General features: G+C 37.0%; 1 protein-coding gene across 9 annotated transcripts in view; it reads right to left on the reverse strand.

The window, feature by feature from the left end:
• The window catches only part of cadps (Ca++-dependent secretion activator), a 107,584-nt gene that overhangs the window by 33,734 nt on the left and 52,673 nt on the right, over nt 1-21,177 (reverse strand). For 4 of the 9 annotated variants that reach the window (XM_015392181.1, XM_015392180.1, XM_015392186.1 and 1 more), the window contains exons 7-18: nt 20,763-20,874; nt 18,947-19,086; nt 18,501-18,567; nt 18,058-18,166; nt 17,750-17,962; nt 13,078-13,089; nt 7,315-7,451; nt 7,030-7,217; nt 5,810-5,911; nt 5,667-5,730; nt 5,460-5,583; nt 1,551-1,583 (exon numbers count right to left, since the gene is read on the reverse strand). In XM_015392181.1, the coding sequence (XP_015247667.1) occupies nt 1,551-1,583; nt 5,460-5,583; nt 5,667-5,730; nt 5,810-5,911; nt 7,030-7,217; nt 7,315-7,451; nt 13,078-13,089; nt 17,750-17,962; nt 18,058-18,166; nt 18,501-18,567; nt 18,947-19,086; nt 20,763-20,874 (1,301 nt within the window). The remainder of the gene's footprint in view (nt 1-1,550; nt 1,584-5,459; nt 5,584-5,666; nt 5,731-5,809; nt 5,912-7,029; nt 7,218-7,314; nt 7,452-13,077; nt 13,090-17,749; nt 17,963-18,057; nt 18,167-18,500; nt 18,568-18,946; nt 19,087-20,762; nt 20,875-21,177) is intronic. The other 5 variants (XM_015392188.1, XM_015392185.1, XM_015392189.1 and 2 more) reach the window with 3 other exon arrangements.

Genomic DNA, 21,177 nt, shown 5'->3' on the forward strand with positions numbered 1-21,177 from the left:
ATTTGCTCACGACAGTCGACTGAAAATCAAATATTTTTGTTTTTTCTCCCGACCGAACCATTCCTGATCGGGAGATGGTTTTGAGAGGCTGATCGCCCCTCCTTACCCCGTGTACTGTACACTACATGACTCACAACGCACGAAAAGAGCAAAAAATCGCAAAGTGTAAGCCCGGCTTAAGGCAACCGGCTGGATTTATTCTACTTTTTGGGTAACAAAGAAAGTGGCATAAAATACAACTCAATGCGAGTCTTTTTTTATGTAACATTTTATGAGAAGGTACACAAAATTTTATTAACTAGGGAACGCCTAGAGAACTAACTAGAATCTAATGGGTAATTACTGGGTACTTACTGGAGAACACCCGGCCAAGCCTTACTATATGACTGCTGCTCAAACAAGAGTACCTAATCAGGAACTATTGTGTAGTTACCAAGGAAAGAGAGTAATTAATCAGGAACTAATGTGTAGTTACCAAGGAAACAAAGAGTTAGTAAGCAACTACAGGGATGTTAAAAAGGAAATGAAAGAGAAACTAATCAGGTGATCAGGAACCAAAGGGTAGTTAACCAGTACTTATAATGGGACTACTGATTTGTTGCTGCAAAATTAAAGTAGACATTTTTAATGCTGGTTCTGTAAAACCCTACAATTATCTAATGCTTTTATCTACCCTAAAGTAAAGTGAACCATCACATCAAGTACTTACTGTAGAATTATTCATTACCTAATCACTACCTGGCCACTATCTAATGTTTTTTTGTACCCTTAAGTAAAGTGCAACTACCCATACATTTTTGCTTAGTTGCTTTTTGTTTCCCAGTTAACTAAGCAGTATTTCCATAACAAGGGTGGGCTGGGTTTTCCCATTAAGTACAGGTTAACTACCCATTAGTTCCTGATTAGTTCCCTAGGCGCTCTCTAGAAGTTAAATTTGGTGTACCTTATTGTAAAGTTTACCCTTTTTTAGATTTTCATTATAAAGGAAAAACATGTACCTTTGTGGTTACTTTGTGTTGTTCTACCACATAAAATCTCAGTAAAATATACGGAAAGTTTTGTTTTTAATGCGATAAAATGTAAAACAGTTAATGTGCTATAAAAAATAACACAGTCTCATTTCAAACTTGTGAAATATTGATGCTTGGTCAAGCCCCCTATGCTTCAGATACTGATGCTAAGGGGGTACACCTCTTGTCATTTATTGACATGCAGGGTTCATGACAGGTTGTGACAGGAATGTGCAAAGAATATCTAAGAACTGCAAAGTCGAAAACAAACACTGATCCATCTCTTACTGTAACCAAGACCCTACAAAAACACTAGTATACATGTAACCATAGAAATCTACCAATAACCTGCGTGTTACATGATACACTGTCCGCAACCTGTCATTTACCCTGGGTGTCATCAGTATGTGACACACAAGGAGCTTTGACCACACTCCAGTATCTGGGAGTGAAAATGTGTTGATAAAACATGTGTCTAGATGAAAAGAGTGTGCATGTGTGAATTTGTGTAGCTAAACCATGAGCTAAACGTAGCATCACCTGGATCCTTCTGATCCTTTTGACCTTTCTCAACTTCGGCAAGGAAAAGGAGAAGAAAGAAGATAAAAAAAACAGATGTTTAGAGTCAGCATGTATCTGTGATTAGTTTCACGGTACTTTGGGGCTCAGAGGTGTTGTTTGTTTTCTGTTGACCCATTCAGAGGATCTGCTGGGATGGTTTCAGCTGCAGGAAGCGAGATATTTGAGACAGACAGACATTACATTGTTAAAATTATAAATAAAGAAACAGAAACATAAAAAGCCTGTGAAAAACTGGAAATGGGAAAAAATGGTAAGATGTTTGTTAAACAGACAAAGCTTACACTACTTTTAAAAGGACATGACAAAAGTACTGTGATTACAGACAGGACACAAAAAGTGACTTGATATGATTAAAGTAAAATTTAGATAAACGTGAAGCTCTTGAATCCGCACATTGTCTGTAATCCCCCTTCCAAAGCTCTGTCGACAGATGCTCCTTCACTATAGCTGGTGGCGCAGAGAGGAAATAAAAGAGAGGCCTACCTGTTTGGCAAAGCACTGACATGATCAGACCAAATGACTGCAGAGGATAACAATGTAAGCAGTCTAAAAATGCATTCAAGTCAAAAGAATGGGCGTACAACCAAAAGAAAGAAGCTTTACAGACCAGACTGCTCATTCATATCATCACAAACAGACGGTGCCTAAAAGAGGACCCCCGACCGGTCTAGTGTGGTACTTCATAGATCTCTGGGTTGGTGCGCTCCCCACTCACTCTGACACATAAAGGCACAGTTAAAAGCAAGCATGGCGCCAGGAGCAGCATCTTTAAAGAAGGAGAGGAGGCCGTAGAGGGAGGAGAGAGCAGGGAGAGGATGATGAGGTTACTCACGGATGGTTAAATCCATCACTTGAGAGGCCAAGCAGAAGACAGGGTGCTCATACATTTCCCTCTTTTTCCCTACAAAAAAAAAAAGGATTGTAGCATGCAAGAGGCTGGGGTCAGACGTGGAAGGGCTGGAGTTTAGAAGCCAATGGAAAGAGGGCTGTCCAGGTAAACAAGACATTGTGCTGGATATGCATCCCCAGTGGTTAAGGAAACATTTGCTTTAGTTTGAGCCAGGCGTCTCACAAGGATATGAGGGGGAATCAATTCACACAGTGAGAAAAGATACTAAGGTGGAAATCCTTAGTATCTTTAGTAACATGGGGTTTTCTTTCATGGCACCAGCAAGTTTTACTCCGGTGAGAAGGTGAATGTTTGACACAGAAAAAGGTTGGAAGACAGCCCTCTGCAAAAGTCTTCTATTGTCCCTCATACCTTTATACTTCATGTCCAAAAAGCAAAAATTTACCTTCATGTTTAAAAGTACGCTTGTTCGTTATTTTACCAGACTTTTTTTTTTTTCACTTACTTACTTTTACTTTGTTTTACTCATCTTTTAATCAGTGTAAGAAAGGAAAATTAACCTTTTTTTAATTTTAAACAACTGACTTTTTTTCACTTTCGGTCACAATTAAATATTTCAGGTTATCAAACAAATTTTAATATTGAAAAGCATAACAAAGCATATACAAAGCTCAATCTTTAAAAGATGATTTTATTTATTTCGGGGAAAATCCAATCCTTTTTACTTTTTACCAGACGTCCTTTAAAGGAAAAGTTCGGTCAGCAAGGAATAATCACTGGTTAATTATTTATACCTAAAACTGATACGTTTGCGGTGAATTCATGAATTTAACAGTAATTAGTAAAAAAATAACTGAGGCTGGGAGCGGCCATTTTTTCCCATATATAGTAACACATCTTTTGGCAAAGACGTCACGGTGGGGTAACCCTAGCGCCATTCTCCCCGCTTTACAAGCAAAATCAATGGGAACTACAAGACACACCTGCAATCACCAATAATTATATAAGATTTCAAGACGATCATGAACAACCACAGGTTCATGATTTGATTGCCAACTTGAAGAGGGAGGATTTGCAATTGAACTTCTGGCCAGATAAAAAGTAGTGTTCTTTGACAAACATTGATGTCTCCAGTAAAGCACATTCAAATGAAATTACTCTTAATTAAAAACAATCTCGTTTATTGAACAGTATGTAATAATTTCATACTTAAACTGCTTTCAGAAGTTTGATTTCTGAATATGACCGGACTTTTCCTTTAAATAGAACCTGTATCAAACATGAGGTAGTTAAAAGATTTTAAACAGCAACACATCAAAGACATTAAAGTGGACTTTGAATGAAAGAAAAATCATTGACACCAGTCAGCCTGGAAAGGGTTTCAGAGAGTTTCAAGAGATTCAGTCAAATATACTATTTACCTTGTTTTGTTTTACAGCAGAGAGTATGAGGATCAACTTAGAGAAAATTATGTAAATGAATTGAAATCTGCCTTTATTACTGTCTAAAATGTACATAAATTAGATTGTCTTTTTTTTTCATAGTTGTGTTATTTTATATATTTGTTTGGATTTTTTACTTTAAGAATAAATTAAAAATCAGTTGTTAGATTGCCATTTGCTATGATAAAGTTTTCTAAAAAAAAAACAAACAAAAAAACAAAAAGAATGTTAATCTGTTAGAAAAGTACAGAATTAATTAAATTACATGTAGTTATACAAACAAATCAAAAGCGTGTTTTAAAGTAGTATTTTTAAGGGTGGCTTAATGGTAATAGGAAATTCAAAAATTACCCCTGCATAAACCTCCAAAAAATCTTTAGAACTACTAATAAAAATTAACTATTACAAAAGACCTGGCTTTATTAAAAAGATATATAAAGACATGAGGGGTGATTTAGAGCTTTTTGCACAGCACTGAGATATAATGCCGTAATGTTGTCATTTTTCATAATCCATGCCATTAAACAAAGGTCATGTTGTCATATCTCATAGCACATGCAGGTGAAAGGTGCTGGTTTGGACAACGGGATTTAAAGTTTGTAAAGCCCTCATAAGTTTGTATTTTTTTCTGTATATCTGGTCTTAAACCTTCTTTCAAGTTTCTAAATCAAAGATGCTACAAAATATTCTAATAAAGAAATATTGTTTTACATGTCAAATATCAGAGAAAATGGAAATATTCAAGTATTTTAATTAGTTCAGGAAGTCTCCTGCAGGGCTAACAAACTCTGAACCCAATATTTTCTCTGCAATCCCAGCATTTATTTAAAAATAAGCTTCATATTATAGAGGTTTAATTAAGCCATATCTGTGGAGGAAGAGAGAAAAGCATAGCGAACAGGGAAGGATAAAGAGCAAAAGATTGTGATCTTAAGCGGGATCATTATACAAAGGTGAAAGGAGGTGGGGGCACGCATAGTTAGCTGCAGAAGTCATAGACGTTAAGAGTTAAAGTGAGAAAGTAGGCGAAATGAGGAAAATGCATCGGGTGGGAACTGGGAGTCAGAGTGGCCACTGAGTCAAGCTGAGCTACTGGTCCAGTCATTTAATAATAAATTTAAATACTCAAGGCACAATGAGAGATCAGCACATAAACAGATTTCAGGGCTTTGGATTTGAATGCATTTTTACTCACACACCTCTACACAAAAGCCAACTTGACCTACTGAACTGCACAGTGCTAAAGCAGGCCTGAAACAAAGGAGAGAGTTATTGAACGGAGAGACAGAAACTAACGGCACACTGTTAAAAAAAATAACTGACGGAAACCACAAATCATTTGGGGTATGGGCTCAAACTGGCCATGTACAAGGTGCATTTAACAAGAGTAAATAAAATAGTTCAAAGAGACAGATTTAAACAGGAGTGAGGAAAATGAACATAAAAGGGAATAAACAGTGTTCAATTTATTTTTCTACTTTCTACATAAACTGTTGGTATTAAAAAGTTTAATGGAAACATCAAAAGGCTACAAACTCAAATATATATGCTCAAATATATATTTTTTTAGGTTACCTTCAATTTTAGCATAGTCTTTGATCCGCTGGTAGTTCAGCTGAGCAGCCTGCTCCAGACATTTGCGGATCACTCCTTTAACTTCTTCAGGAGGAACTGGAGTGACAATATCCTTCATCAGGACCTAAATGAGAAGCAAATATTTAACAAGGATCGGATCACAGGTTTCTATTTTCTTTGGTGTAATGTGTTTTTTTTTCTACAAACCCTCTCGAGCAAGGACAGTGTGGCTTTCAGTGCACCCTCTGGACGGCCGAATGGGAAAAAATATCTACGAGGCAAAACCCAATTTTTAATCAAAGCACACTAAGTATGTGCAGGTGTTGTTTTATTTCTGAGCGAGCAGTCACCTGAAATTTACAATGTGGTTCTCCAAAATGACCCGCAACTTTTCTTTAATGTCGTCAAAGCGCTCCTTCTCGTCCACTTTCACCGTGCTCAGTCCATCCGGCCTGCGAGGATCACACCCAAACACTTTTACCGAGCTGAAATTCTTCAGATGACCAACTAATTGAAATTTTCTCATCTGATTAACAAAAATAAGATAAAGAAAAACTCTGGTTGACCACTAGCAGCTCCTTGGAAGCTGAGATCAAAGCCTGAAATTAGTTTTTTTCCCAGTCTCACCTTTTTTCGCTCTGAAAGGACTTCTTTCTTTGTCTAAGCTTGAATATGCACACTCGCTTAGCAGCAGCCTGAGGATCTGGGCTTTGGGAGCTCTGTGGGGATACTAGGGCCTCGTAGCCCAGCGGTCCCCAATAGCTGCTGCCCTCTCTGACTTTTACGGACGCATGGGAGAATGAATAATATGGACAGTAAGAGACTATGGTAACAAAAGAAAGAAAGAAAAGAAAAACAAAAAAATATGGTAGAAAACAAGGATATATATAGAGAGAGAAACACAAAATTGATAAACACATAAAATACAGAAATAAACAAAATAACTTAAATATGAGCAAACTTAAAGAGGACAAAAATGGGATGATGGGTGGGGGCTAGTTTCAGCTCTTTGTGACTGAATAATATTTCATGTCCCATATTACTCCTCGGGTGCATCATTATTTTAATGATTTGTTAGAGACGGTAGAGGATTGTAATTGCTCATATGGAGTTTCACAAGGATCTCACAAAAAAATCAAATCTTTAATTTCGGTGAGTTATTTGTTTTCTTCTGATAATCGTTTTTTAAACCAATGAAAAATTTAAGAGGATGACTCAAACGCAGAGGATGACAAATCACTTGTTGATGAGATGTTGGTGAGATTAAACTCTCTCATATGAACTTTGTTCTGTTTATCCAAATAAATGAGAGTTGTCAGATAAGATGCGGACTGCAGTTAGAGAAATCCAACCCGTCCCTGTAGAACACAGCGTAATTCATTTACATAATCGAGTGCTATTTAAATAATGTGGTTTTAACATAGAAAGTATGGCTCATGGTCCAGGAATCTACAACTCTATTTGCTAATTAAAATGAAAAGCCAACACAAAGGTTGCATTTAGGGATGCAGCCACTAGAAGGACAAGCTTGGTAAATGTTGGTCGCAGGTCAAAAGAAAAGAGTGCACACCTGTTCCCATGGACATGGGATGCACAAAAAGCAAAGCTGTAGTGCAGAAGAGTGGGGTCGATAATGGCCCCATTTTCTGCCCGCTCCAGAAGATCACGTAGGTAACACAGATGTCTGTGACAGCCTCGGACTCCGTTTCTTGCACAGTATTCATCCAGGACAAACACTTGACCCGGGCTGAACCATCCCTGCACAACACAAAAGCATGTGAAGGCTTCAGTACTGCAGAGCAGTAAACAAAAACAGAATTTTCATGTCAATGAAATAGCTGGTAGAATCACTTACCAAGCAGCAGAAGGTGTCATTGAGCCTGTGGTCCAGTGTAAGCCGCTGCAACATCTCAAAAAGCGAGGCGTGGTCATAGCTACATGGGTTAGCGGAGATAAACTCATCCATGCCATGTTTCTGAGCTCTGTCAGCGTCTATCCAGCCAAACGGCACAAGGAAAAAGACACGTTTTAGAGGAGAGAATGTCAGTGGGGCATAGGAAGATAGTGATGCTTCAGTACAACTCAACAGGACTTTTTAGCTACTTCTAAGGGCAAATTATAATAATTACATCTTACATTGTCAACTTGCATTATATTGGACAGCGTAAAGACTGCATAAATATCTATGATTTTTGTATTAGTGAATGAATCTGTCTGAAGCTAATCTCAAAGGTATGAGTTTTTCAACTGTATGTGCATGCATGCAGCTATGGTACATCACCTCATTTTATGAGACATCACTTAAGTGATAAAAGGTGTTAGAAGAAGAACATTGACCTAAAATACTATTTTTTTTCTGTATGCATTCAATAGATTCTGCCATTCTCAAAGATTGTCACTCAGGTCCTGACAAAATATGTGTGCTAGTGGGGAAAAAAATGCATGTTTTTTAAAATACTTAGATTTTCTTTAAAAAATAGAGATTTGTGGTTGGTCCTTCATAACAGAGCACCACATCTGAGCATATTAGGACTTTGGTTTTGCAGTTTTGCTTTGTTGTTTGCCTTAGAAAAGATTTTTGGACTTTGGAAAACTTGCAGTACTTAATGTTTTCACATTTTCTAATATTACAACAACAACAACTGCAATGCATTATATAAAAATTTCATTTGATAATAACACAAAATAGGGCATAATTATGAAGTAGAGTTAACAATTAAAAGAGCATATGTTTAAAGTTTTGACTGATAAAAATCTGAAAGTGGGATGTGCATTTACAATCAGTCTTTTTACTGTCATACCTCTTTATAAAATCCAGCTCAGCTAATCCTCATTAGGGGTCAACTGTCAATTTCTGGTTACATCATTTATATACAGATGTTCTGTGAAGTTGACTGAGATTCTCAGAGAGCATTAATAAAGACAAAGCATAATGGTCTCTATTCTCCCAATCTGCAGAATCTGCTAATTCAATCTCTAACATTATGCTCTCTACTTTTTCTCATAGTAGCTTTGCCTGGTCTGTTCCTGTTTGGCTGTGACACCATCCTGGAGAGAAATATCAGCTGTGCTGCTGTCATCAACACACTTGTTTATAGATGTTGGAGATCGGCCTGTTTTCCAGTGTAGTCCTGTTTCTCTGACTGTGACTGACTGGATGTGCTCTTTTCATCCTCTGACATGGGAGCTGGCTCGGAGCTTGTCTGCATGGCTGTGTGTTTCCTGGACGGGGTCACCTTTTACAGCTGCTTTTTGTAACTCTGCTTCTGTCTACTTGAACCCCAGTCGGCCTCAGCAGATGGTCGCTCACACTGAGCCTGGTTCTGCTGGATGTTTCATTCTGTTAAAAGGGAGTTTTTCCTCTCCACTGTCGCTACAAGCATGCTTAGTGTGAGGGATTGCATTCGAGTCAATGAGTCGATGCAATCAGCTGGTTTTCCTTAGATAGAAAACTTTGAATCAATTTGACTGTAGGATCTGGTGAACTGTAAAGTCCCTTGCGATGACTTGTGTTGGGAATTGGTGCTATATAAATAAACTGAATTGAATTGAGTCACAGCTGACAGGTCAGATATTCTGTGGAGAAATTTAAAGCAAGATGAGGGTATAAAACCTCTTTTAAGACTGTCTCTCTGAGCATTGATCAAGCCATCCTCATTAACAGAAACAATGAAAACCAATTACAGGCTACAAAGACTGGAGGCTGGGCAAGATTTTCAGTTTTAGCAGGACAACATAGGATAGGTTTAGAGTAAACCATGTCCATTTGTTAGAATTCTAAGACCAAGTCAAAATATATTTAAGAATACTTGGAAAATGTTATCCATTTATTTTGGTTGGGCTTCAGGTATTCTTCAAAGAAGAACAATAGAAAAAGAATCAGCTTCAGATGAACAAACCTTTGAGACAAACTTCAAAAGGCTTCAAAGTGCATTAGGCTGTTTAAAATTGTATTGACCCAGTGAATCTCAATATGAATGCATGCTAAATATTTTATTTACTGAAAAAACAACTTGCCTTTTTTCTATAATTATGCCTTACTTTGTGTCAGTCCATCAAAAAAAAATGTATGGACTATAGTTGCAATGTGACAAAATGTGAAAAAGGGTATAAATACCATTGTAAGGTACTCAAATTAGGTCAATTTGGATTAACTACCCATAGTTTAGTTTGTTTATAGATTGCATTTACAAAATTAGAAAATGTGTTTTGCAAATATTAAAACAGGCTGAGAGACAACGACACAGTGATGAAGACCAAAGGTATTGTCATGTCCCATAGAGGGACTGGGAGGGTTTACATTCAGGAGATGAGTGATGACTGTTCTGTGGTGGATGTGGTAATTGGAGACCTGATCTTGTCAGGTCAAGGCCGAGATACACAACGGGACACAAATGTCACCCTGTGGGTCAGCGAGAGGGTACCATCTTGACTGTGTATAAGAAAGGACCCTATAGAGTTACACTCATAAACATTTTCATTTTCACTTCAGTCTGAGAAGGAAAACATGAGACAACTAAGAGTAAGTGATGATGGCAGCAGGAGACGGGAATAAAAAAAGACAAAAAAGGACTGTGAGTCATCATGAAAAAGGAAATGTTTTGATAAAATTTGTTTGGAAACACTGAAAGGAAATGAATTGGAGATGAGAGAGAGAGAATTTGTTAGGTAGGAGAAGCAAGGGGTGGGAGAGGCATGACAGAGGTGAGTTGGAAGCAACAATCATATTTGGACAAGTGAACAAATTTTGTATTGGAGGATTGAAATGGTGAAAACATCCAAAGTTCGGAAAGTGTGTAAGGGGGTTGGAAATGTGAGACACATAACACAGGATTTATTTTCTTTTGTGGATTTAAATGGACACATTAATCGAGAAACAATTTTACATAACTCACATAAAGTGTTCATAATAACTTTAACCACAAAATGACAAAAAAAAAATCACCAAAGTGAAAGTGAGATTACTTTTGCATACATGTATATGTTCCAACATGCTGGAGATCAGACTTTATAATACGCTTGTAAATGTCATGCACATCTGCAGACCCCTTTTGAAAATTGTCATTTTATCTTCTTTACATTCTTTAAGATTGCATTCTCTTATTTTTCTCTTCTCTACGCATTTGCAAGTTGACAATACTTGAGTATGTTGCACTGTATTCATGATCTATAAGGAGCACACTAACAGGCATACGACTACCGGAGACCTCTAAAAGGGAAAAAGCATTACCATTTGGTGCAAATACATGGGTAATTATAGCATGAAGCCAACAGAGGCAGAACTGTTATCATTCTCTGGAAGATGGGGGGAGGGATGGATGAAGGGTTCTCAGTTTTTACAGAACTATGGACACATGAAGCGGTTGGTGTCCTTTTTCAAGCAAAACAAGAGCAGTCAAAAGAAATCATAGTGACACCCCTCCTTTTTGGGAGGCGTAAGACCAGTCTAGCCTCTATAACTACAGGCCCATCTACAGTAGGAGGGAGTAGGAAGGAAGGGATCTGGAGTATCTTTACTGTAAGAAGGGGCGGCATTGGCTACTCCTTGTCTTTGGCATTCAGAATACTCCGCATACATATTTGCCAACTCTCATCAGTTAAACTCAAATAAAGGTAATTACAATGGAGCCCTCAAAAATAAAGCATAAAAGTTAATACAGTTAATAAATGTTCAAATACTGCATGAACTCCTTTTGCATGGCTAAACTACCTGCAATAGTTTGGCAAGTATAGTTTTAGGATCATCATCCCTCACATTTATTTAAACCGATTTTTCAAAAAACTATTCAAGCTACTTTACATTGAGGGACAGCTTATAAACATGCATTGATGGAAAAAGCGTGTGAGATCCATACACAGTGCAGGTGTTCAATATAACAGATAAGAAGTTTAAATGCAATTTGATTGTAAACATACAACAAAGGAATCTGTAGATGCAGTATTTGAGAGACTTATACATTTAATATGCTCTGTATCTTTGCTGACCTAAAAAAGACAGATCTTAGGTATTGAAATACCAAAGCAAAGGGGGAATTTTAGAAAAAATTGTGAGGAAAATGTAGGTGTGGCACATTACAAACTTCCAGGATAAAATCTTAATTTCACATTCATAAATCTAATACCGCTTCACATTCCAGATCAGCAGTGGGATACTAATGGTCACTATCACATAACACCATTGGACTGATCCTACAAACGTACCCTCAGTTCCTCCATTATCTCAACCTCTAAAGATACTCTGTGATATTTCTGGTTTTATAGATGTTATCATATTTTCTGTTGTTGCTTAAAGGTACATCTGTTTTCTTATTCTTCATATTAAGTTTCACTCCTGGCATTTGTCCACTCTGCCTGCTTCAGGCTAGAACTGCAGACTTAGAAGTAGAAATGTATTAAGGAAGAAATTATACTACTGGGAAACTTCTGGGTTTAAAGTTCTTGGAATATTTTGACGACATTTTTTACTCTGCATGTTTATTGTAAAGAGCACATAGTATAGGCCTACAGTAGAAACAGAAACATCCATGTGTAGGGTTAGACAGCCAGGGCTTGTTTGTTTTATTTAGGTGCAGAAGACCACAGCGATTAACAACTGCATTTAAACTGTACTTGCAATATGCATGCCATTGTCATATATTACATCATCACACAATAAGACAATGCCTCCCTGTTTACCGCTCATTTCACTGTTGGTGATGTTGGCACTAGTTCAAATAGGCTCCATGGTGAAGGTCACCAAGGGTCACTTCTGTGATGTCACTCTGCAAACTTCTTTCTTGGACATTAACAGTCTCTGAAAGTTTCAAATGTTCTCACAGTTTTCTTTAGGCAAATGTGCAGGTACCTGTCTGAAAAAATACTGGCCCCTAAAATGCTATTAATGTTTAATATAGTTTCTGCAATTATGTAACAGAAGAATAGATAATCAGTTCGCAATTGAGTTAAAGCTCAAAAGCAGTGGTGAATACCTCTGGTAGAATATTAAATGGGATTGTAGGAAGCTGCCCTCAGGTTTGGGTCTATTGCTTATTCCATCGATGCATGAACCTTAAAAGCTGTATCTTCAGGTAAAGGTGACTAATCAGGCTTCACATTGATTGGCCTATGCAACATATTTAAACATTTTTTAAGTTTATATATAATTTTTTAGGTCTTTTATATAAAATTTTATTCAATATAATTCATTTTCTATGCGAATAAATGAATCTGCTATCATTACCTTATGACAGAAAATTAGTCCACCACCTAATCTATTATCACATATTGTTACAAGATTGCTTTACAGTGAGGGATCTGGACACCAATAAAAATAAAGAGAGAAGGCAATTATGCAGAAACAGCTTTTTATATAGACTTCAATCATTGCTGAGTCAAATAATAATTTCTTAGATATAAAATACATGCATCCTATACGGGCACGAATGGATGCTTCTACTTGGCTCTACAAGTTGAGGTTATTAAAATAAAAAAATTAATAAACTAATATCTAAGACATGAAGCGAGACGTGAAAAAAGAGAAGAGGAAGAAGAAGAGGGAGAGAAGAGATAAAGAACGTTGCATTTGTCAGATAATCGCCGGGGATTATCTGAGCAGTGCCGGCTACAAGGAAGCACTTACCCTTGAGTCCAGCTAGAAGACAGCAGGGTAAGAAGGGACAAACCAGAATAACATAAAGACTAGCAACAAGGCTGAAGGAGAGCAAATCACGAGAGACCCTGACCTAGTAGCTGCATTTTACTAAAGAAGGGTCCAGGCAAAGCATGAAGAAGATAAAAAACACAACTGAAAAAACAACAGCCTATAACTAGCACAAGAGTGTGTTGGGCGGTGGTGTGTGAGCACATGTGAGGATGTGTGAACAACAGATGTTGAAGTATATTAAAAGACAAAGAGGAGGACAGGTAGAGAGAGGAGAAGAAGAGAGACAAAGAGAAGTAGACAGAGTTTATCCTCATCACTCCATTGCAGATGGTTTCTCCTGGAAATAGACTTAAAGGAGCTGAGGGCTCAATTCTGGGTACTGTCACTCACTTTTATCAAAAACAAATATTCCTGTAAAAAGGGAAACTGGCAAAAAGTATAAAAAGTAACAATAATTATTAAATTATTAAAATAATATGCATTTTTTTTTTAAATAAAAAGTATTTGAGATAATAAATGGGCTGTCCCTCCTTCCTGTTAACATTGATGTTTGGATTGACACTTGTATTACATAAATATATGGGTTTATGCACCATGTTTTTTTCTCCCACACTGTTTACATTTGATCACTGCTGCACTTCATTTCACTACTGAGCTGCGGCTCATTTACTGTCTGAAAGCTGTACAAAATAAAATGTCATTTTGTGTACACTGTGCATACAAACATCAACAAAAGTCGTCTAAGTCAACAAAGTTTGGTTTACATTTGATGTGTCCAAATTATCCACATATTAACACCATGCCAAATCTATCATCTGAATTTTGGACAGCTCCATGTTGAAAAACATGGGGGACAAGAAACAGATCCTACTGGCTGGGGATATAAATATGAATAAGTCTTATGATTTGGTCACCATTATCAACAGATTATGAATAACTTTTGTAAAAAGAAACCCCCATCACTCTTTGATGGCACAAGGATCCACTAAAAGCACTGGAAACAAATGTGTTTTCTACTTTTGCATCTAGTTTAGTGTTGACCAATTAGAGTATGTGCCAAGGCTGTGTCAACGTTTGTGGGCTCTCATTTCCATGCGGAATCTAGATGGGCCATGCAAAAAACAACCTTTAGGACTTTATTGTCCCCCAAATGGATTGCTCCCTAAGAAGGCTGCAATTACCTCTATTCAGAATAAAAATAAAACTTGTTACTCAGTATATCCATATCCTACCTAACCTGTTGTCGGGATATACAAGCTTTTCCTGCTCTGGGGCCTTTTTCATCATTACATCATTTGAACAGCTACAAAGTTACAATCTTTAAAAATAATGTCCCTAATACTTTCAAAATAACAAAAAAAGTAAAATTTTTGTTTTATTTTAAGGTGAATTATGTTTATAGTGTAGCATAGAACTCAGCAACCTTGAACAGATACTACTTCAGATGGTGGTATGTTAAGCAGTGTCTTGTCTCTTTACTTAAATCAGAGGAGCAGGGTTTGACTACTACTACTACTGACTACTACTGCAAAAAATGTGAAAAAAATATTTTACTTGGCTGTTCTTTTTTATTTATTATTTACTTGCATTGTGGGAAAAAAAGCTTCTTGGTTAAAGCATTAGAGAGCTACTAGCTTATATAACACATACACTGGTTATTTTAATAAACTAACTACTTAAAGAAGCTCCAGAGGTAGTTATCTATTTGTTGAGTGCTTTGTAAAATGTGCTTTTGAGGCTGACCCTAAAGGCAGACACATGCCAAATGACTCAGACAAGTAGTCTTAATTAGGAAAACTTGAGTACTTACTGCTGAATTTAACAAAAGCACCTGGCATATGTCACTATTGGCAGTCTCTGGTGGACAATAATATTTCCTAAGCAGGGTGTAGTGGGACTGCCAACCTGCATATTGGAAAAATGGATCACCTCAGCCTCTGCAGGTCCAGTCAGTTTAGAGCATTCATGTAAATGATCTAACTAATAAATCTGTGTTTTTATAGTGGATACGTTTTCCATCTCTCAATGCAGAACATCCATTAGAAATGTTACCACCACTCCCACATTTTCAGTTGGAATCTGATAAAACATCAAGAAGAGCAATAAACTGCTGAACTACTTTCTTAATCGATCTTTAAAAGTCGTTGATGATGCCCTCCCTGAGGAACTGTGAAAGCAAACCATGATCACGCTGTAATCTCAGGAAATTTACAGGATTTACAGTTGCTGTCAAAAGCCTACATACTTCTGTTTTGGTGACAAATTAAATCAATAATAGATATCCACTAAAAAGGCAAATCCAAACCCAAATCAAATGAAACAGGCACTGTAACTTACCAGCAATAGCTGTGAATCTAGAACACCAGAAATAAAGTTAGCCTATCCAAATACAATTTTTCTGACATTTGCTAATTTACTGTATACTCTCTAACAAATACTAGTCTCTGCAGAGCTGACAAATAATTAATATGATTCCTTATTATAAATGTGCAATTTAGAAGAAGCTCCTAAGGTGTCAAGAGGCTGATAGTAACCCTGAATGAGCTGCATGACTTTTCAACAACTTATAGTCATGATGCACATGAGACAATAATTTACTGAATTCTTCTTATCTCTTGATGAGGGAGCAGCCTTCAAAATCAAGAAGTATCATTTTCTGAGGAAAAAACATCCCAGACAGGCCTAAATTCTCCAAAAAACCTTGTGGAACAATGCTTATCGGTCTGAAGGAACCATACTTGCTTATTTTTAATTCAGATTGATCCGTATTTTTTATTAAGAAAGAAAATATGAACATTTCACTTTTTACCATCAATATATAAGACAATGATGTGTTCCATTATTTAGGATTATTGTGAGTCCAAGAATACAACCCAATTTAACAAATGGCTTTACTACACAAAAAGTTACGCTTTTGTAGAGTCTCGCACTAAATCTATGAGAATATTCATTAGATTGATTAGTTTAGATTGAACAAGAGGTATCCTCATAATCTGAGAGGTTTTGATTGCCTTGTACACAATGGAAAAAATAAATAAATTAAAAGAAAATCAGATTTTAGGGCATTTATGAAGGACAAGTGAAATATCAAGAGAAGAAGGGTTTGGAAAATATCTATATAAGGTCTAACTTTTGAAGTCTTAAGAATCTGTAAATGTAACAGCTGCTATTGTAAAGGATAGTGCAATATGAGCTGTTTCTATGCCAGTCAAACATAAACCTGTTTCTGTGTTGCAGTGTGAAGTGTCTCTTTTAATTTTTCTCAACTATGCAAGTGGAAACTACTTGCTCATAGGCTAAATTATATTGTATTATAGCATGGTGGTAAAATTTTGTTTATTTTAAGGCTAATTTAGATTTTAAAAGACAATGAGTTCAACCAAATAATGTTTCCCTTTTTTACAGAAAACTTGTAAGATACAATTTTCTTCAAATTTCTTAAAACAAATGTGTAAAAAAATCTTAAAGCCTTCATAGGACTTTATGTTCTTTCTTTAGGTGACCACTGCAGCAGAGTAAGGAAGGTTGTGCATGTAATATGTTCCCAGTGCCATTCAAGACCACCAGGGGGTGAAACATGTAATCGAGGGGGTGTAGCCACAATGTTTCAGGAGGGGGGATCTGTGCCGCTGTGTAGATGTCTTTTGAATGGAGGACAGCTGGCAGCAGCGGAATCAACTAACCACAACAAGGATCACGTACTGGACAAAAAATAAACAATGGAGAAACAACAGAGAATCTTACGTGACAGAATTTTTGTGTAACTCAAATAATTAACTCTCATACATTCAACAAACAGTGAAAAAGGCATGTTTTTGGTTTGTTTGCATGTATAGTAGTTCAAGCTGAGCCAATTATTTCTCTACATCCCATCTAAATAAAACTGTATTGAGTACAGGTGAAAAGAAGGATGCACACAAAAAGTTTTGTTCTGAATAGCAGGATCTATTACTGGGGATGGTTAATTAGATGTATTAATAATTGCGCTTGGTACGAGGTCTTTTTAATTGAGGCTATGGACAAAGGTGTCCTGACTTTTAGGTTAGAATGATAAGAGAGCAATGAGCACATGTGTCAAAACCAACCTGAGTAAGCTCTTACTGAGGGAAGGAAATTGTTGAGGGAGGGGGGCACAAACGACATTTAAAACAAAACCTGGTACAGATGGCACACTGTTTATACAGTCTTACCTGCCCTTTGCTACCTGACCTGGAGAATGCTTAGGAATACAAGTACAGTCACAGATTTATTAGAGGTTTTGTCACGTCTGGATAAAACCGGATTTAATCAGGCCACTGGTCTGAGTGTTTAAATCCTATCTGGGATGACTCTGCAGGTCATATCCTGCATACGGAGGCTGATTTCTCTTTCAGGTTGGTTGTTTCAATTGAACCGACTGATGAAGTAGCATGGAGGTGCATTGTTAAACACTGAGTGAGTGGTGAAAATGAGTGGAAGTCCATCAGATGCTGGAGGAAAATCTGTGAGAGGTCAATGCATTTGTGCGCGTGCTTTTGAGTGTTAGCTCTACGGGCACATTTCGTAGCTGCAGGAGGGGTGGGGAGCGCATGGCGTGACACATTTATGGGTTAGAGCTTTGAAAACTGATTTCTGCCTAAGCGGATACTTTGTGCTTCAGGTTACTTACAGAACTGAGAAATGGGAGCATCCATTTGGGCTGAAGCACCCCCCTTGGAGTTTAGTTTCTGGACCTGAGTGGGTGGGACGGGCTTGTGGGACTGGCCAGTAGCACGATACATGGCCTGGACCCACAGTATTCGGTCCTGCTCGTCATCACTGGCAAAGATCACAGTGTCGCCCTCCTTCACTGCGTTGAAGAAAGCCCTTCCTCCATCCAAGCCTATAAGATGTCAAGAAACAAACATCAAAGATAAAAAAAAAAATACATACATGCTTTCTTGAGTAGTTATACATTTCTTTCTTGTGCATACTTACCTGGCTGGGGGTCACTGTAGTCCACAGTATACCCATCTAGCTGCAGAAGTTCCTGTGGCTCTGATTTCTTCTCTCTGTAGCTGCACATTGCAAAGGTATACTGACTCACCTAAAAACAAAGTCAAAGAACTCACATTAACCAGCCACATAAAAAAATTGTTTACCCCCTGGGTAATAAAATCAAGATTAATGTTGAAAACAGTAAAAAAAAAAAACGTAATATCTAGATGTGTTTGTTAAAGTGTCACAATCGAAAATTGCCAAACTGGAGAACATAAGTTTCATGATATGACAATTTTGTTTTTGTTTTCTACCCATTGTCACAATCATTTTTATTCCACAAATTGCAATAAAATCTAACTGAATTTAAATGGGTCTGATACTTTAATTGCGTTCAGAGAAAAATAGTTTAGTTTTCTAAACACATTTTAGAAAGAGTCTACCTGGACAAGGACAAAGAAACGTTTCTTCCAGCGTTTCCAGACATTCTTCCCAAATGCCCATAGGTACCTATGGAAGCCATAAAAAACGGCAGTGTCATAAAGAATATCTCACAGTAAACATGAACACATTTCAAATACAATATTTATCACCATAATCTATTTCACGTCTCTTTTCACAGCACAACTGTCATTAATCTAACTTAATTCAAAGGTTAAGTTATCGAGTAGTGATGAATTCGGACTTCAGCCTTTTCTAATATAGATGCAGACTAAATACACACTAACATCCACCAGGGGGAGTTGTGTCCTACACAGTATTTTTCCACAGCATGTAAAAAGAAATGAGGCCAAGGAGCTGAGAGGTGTTGGAGTTATATAGAAAAGGCACAGAAAATCCTCAAAAGAATATCCCAGTGTGTCCTCTTTAGCTGTGGACTTTCTCTTACCCACAGTGCTTCATATTCTGTGGTTTGTCCATGCGTATAGCCAGCTTTATTTTGAGATCTTGGTCAGGGCAGGCCTTGGTCACAGTCATCTTATGGAGCTCTGACTGTTTGGGGCTGTTAGGTGTCGGGTGGAGGACAACCTGCATACAAAGACACAATAAACCATAGAATATATAGTCATTTAGCATTTGCTCCGATTTCCTGCTACCGAGTTTATTTCATTTTCCTTTGCAGCACTGAGCTGCAACGGCTTGTCTTTGCAGAGGCTGGTGATTATGTATTTGCCTCTAGTGCAAAATTAAATTGGGATGCGGTGGAGCAAAAGAAGAACACTGTTTCGTTCTGCCTCCAAGAAGAAGAAGAGGAGACATAATCTCTCGTTGCTGACTTAAGGAGCTTTGAGGAAGCCTGCTTTCCTCTCTACTGTGTTGCAGCAAAAGATCAAAGAACGTCGTCACAGACAAGGTCATCGTCACTATAGGGACATCTATAGTGCCACTGGCCCAGTGAAAATACCAGCAGAACTTCTTCTCATAGGTACCTGTTACTTTTAGGCACAATGTGGAGAACAGATTTTTGCTTCTACTTCCCCAGCATAAGTGTCAAATTAAGTGATAATTGAAACTAAAGTATCATTAATGTCAGAATTTAAGCAATAGTGATAACCTTTTTTCTTTTAAATTGGTTTTAATTTAAAAAAGGATCGACATTGTGGCCAAAAGAACCATAAAGTAGTGCTGCCAGTTAAATGTTAAGCTTTTTTATTGCACCTATTATTGCATCTTAAAGGTGTTAAAGATCACAATCTTCCTCTCTGCTTGAAGACCACTGCAACATTTTTTCATTTCAAATAACAACAAAATCAGCCCTCCTGATGAAAGTTTATTGCATGGACCTGCTGATGCACATTGCTAATAAGATGGCTGGAATATTGCTGTTATACATGAAAAAATAATGCAGCTATTTGCTAGAAAGTTTCCATTTATTTAAAGCATGGAGTAATGTAGACTGCAGCTCCACAAAATAAAGTAGATCTATAGGAGGGTTCCACAGCAGTACTAATAACATAAATGCTTTCCCTTCCCTTTAGCACCTGTACACTGCTGATCAGCTGGTAAAATAAATGCACATTTTCCCTTCCAGTTCAGAAATATACATTGGATGTTTTTAGATATTTCTGGCAGCAAAAACATGAACCTTTATGGTGTAATCAGGATTATTAAGCTATCCGCTGTGGTTAAACTAAAATAGGTGATAAAAAAAAACAGCACATCATCAAAGACCAGATTGCAGGTTTAGTTAAGCTTGTAGCTTGGCGTATTAAACATCTGATACTGTATTGCTGGGCTTGTGTTAATCCATTAGAAGTATTTTTGTACCCTAAAAACATTAAAATACTGTTTATATTACCATGTAAAACAACAAAAAAATGTAACTAATTTTCATAAATCAAAAAGTCATTAAATATCAATTTAGCTTTGCAAATGACAGCTGTCTTTCAGTTTTAGATTAAGTCAACTATCTTATTGTCTGTTGTTGTCAGTTACTGGATAAATAGCCTGTTATTGCTAAACATTGGTAATTTTTACTTAAGGAAGGCTTACCCTGAGAATCAAAGCCTAGACAGTAATTAATAAAAGGTTCTAATGTTAGCCTGTCTATAAAACTGTTGGTTCAGTTTTAAATGTACTATTATGTATATATTCTCATGTTTGGTTATCATTGACATGATCCTTTACTTTATATAATTTATATAACCTTGTGAAGGTGAGAGTGGGTATTAGTAGATTGAACTGTGAATAAATAAAGGTATTACCCTGCCCAGTTCCTTGTCTTCCAATGCCAGCACACCTGTACTCTCTGTAAACAGTTTCACCTTGACAGCTGGCAAAGGGTGTGTGGTGGTGAAGTCTCCCTGGGTTCCCCAGCTGAAAGACAAAACAGAAAACACTCAAGAGGTTAATTTCCATGACAGCATGTTGCGGTGATGTCATCTGTTGAACTGTTAATAAAAAGCTAATCTTCTCCTTTTTTTTTTTTTGCTCTTTATTTTTTTAAACAGTCAAACATACAATAGCATAGATAGAGGTCTCTTAAAAAGTATCTGCTATGTCAGTGAGTGAGGTCAGAATAGAACTGTAGCATTACAAACAGCACAATCTCAAGAGTGAAAAGACCCCCCAGAAAAAAAAAAGTAATTTATATATATATATATATATAGATATATATAT

This window comes from Cyprinodon variegatus, unplaced genomic scaffold, assembly GCF_000732505.1.
Source record: "Cyprinodon variegatus isolate N-32 unplaced genomic scaffold, C_variegatus-1.0 Scaffold577, whole genome shotgun sequence".
Lineage (NCBI taxonomy): Eukaryota > Metazoa > Chordata > Actinopteri > Cyprinodontiformes > Cyprinodontidae > Cyprinodon > Cyprinodon variegatus.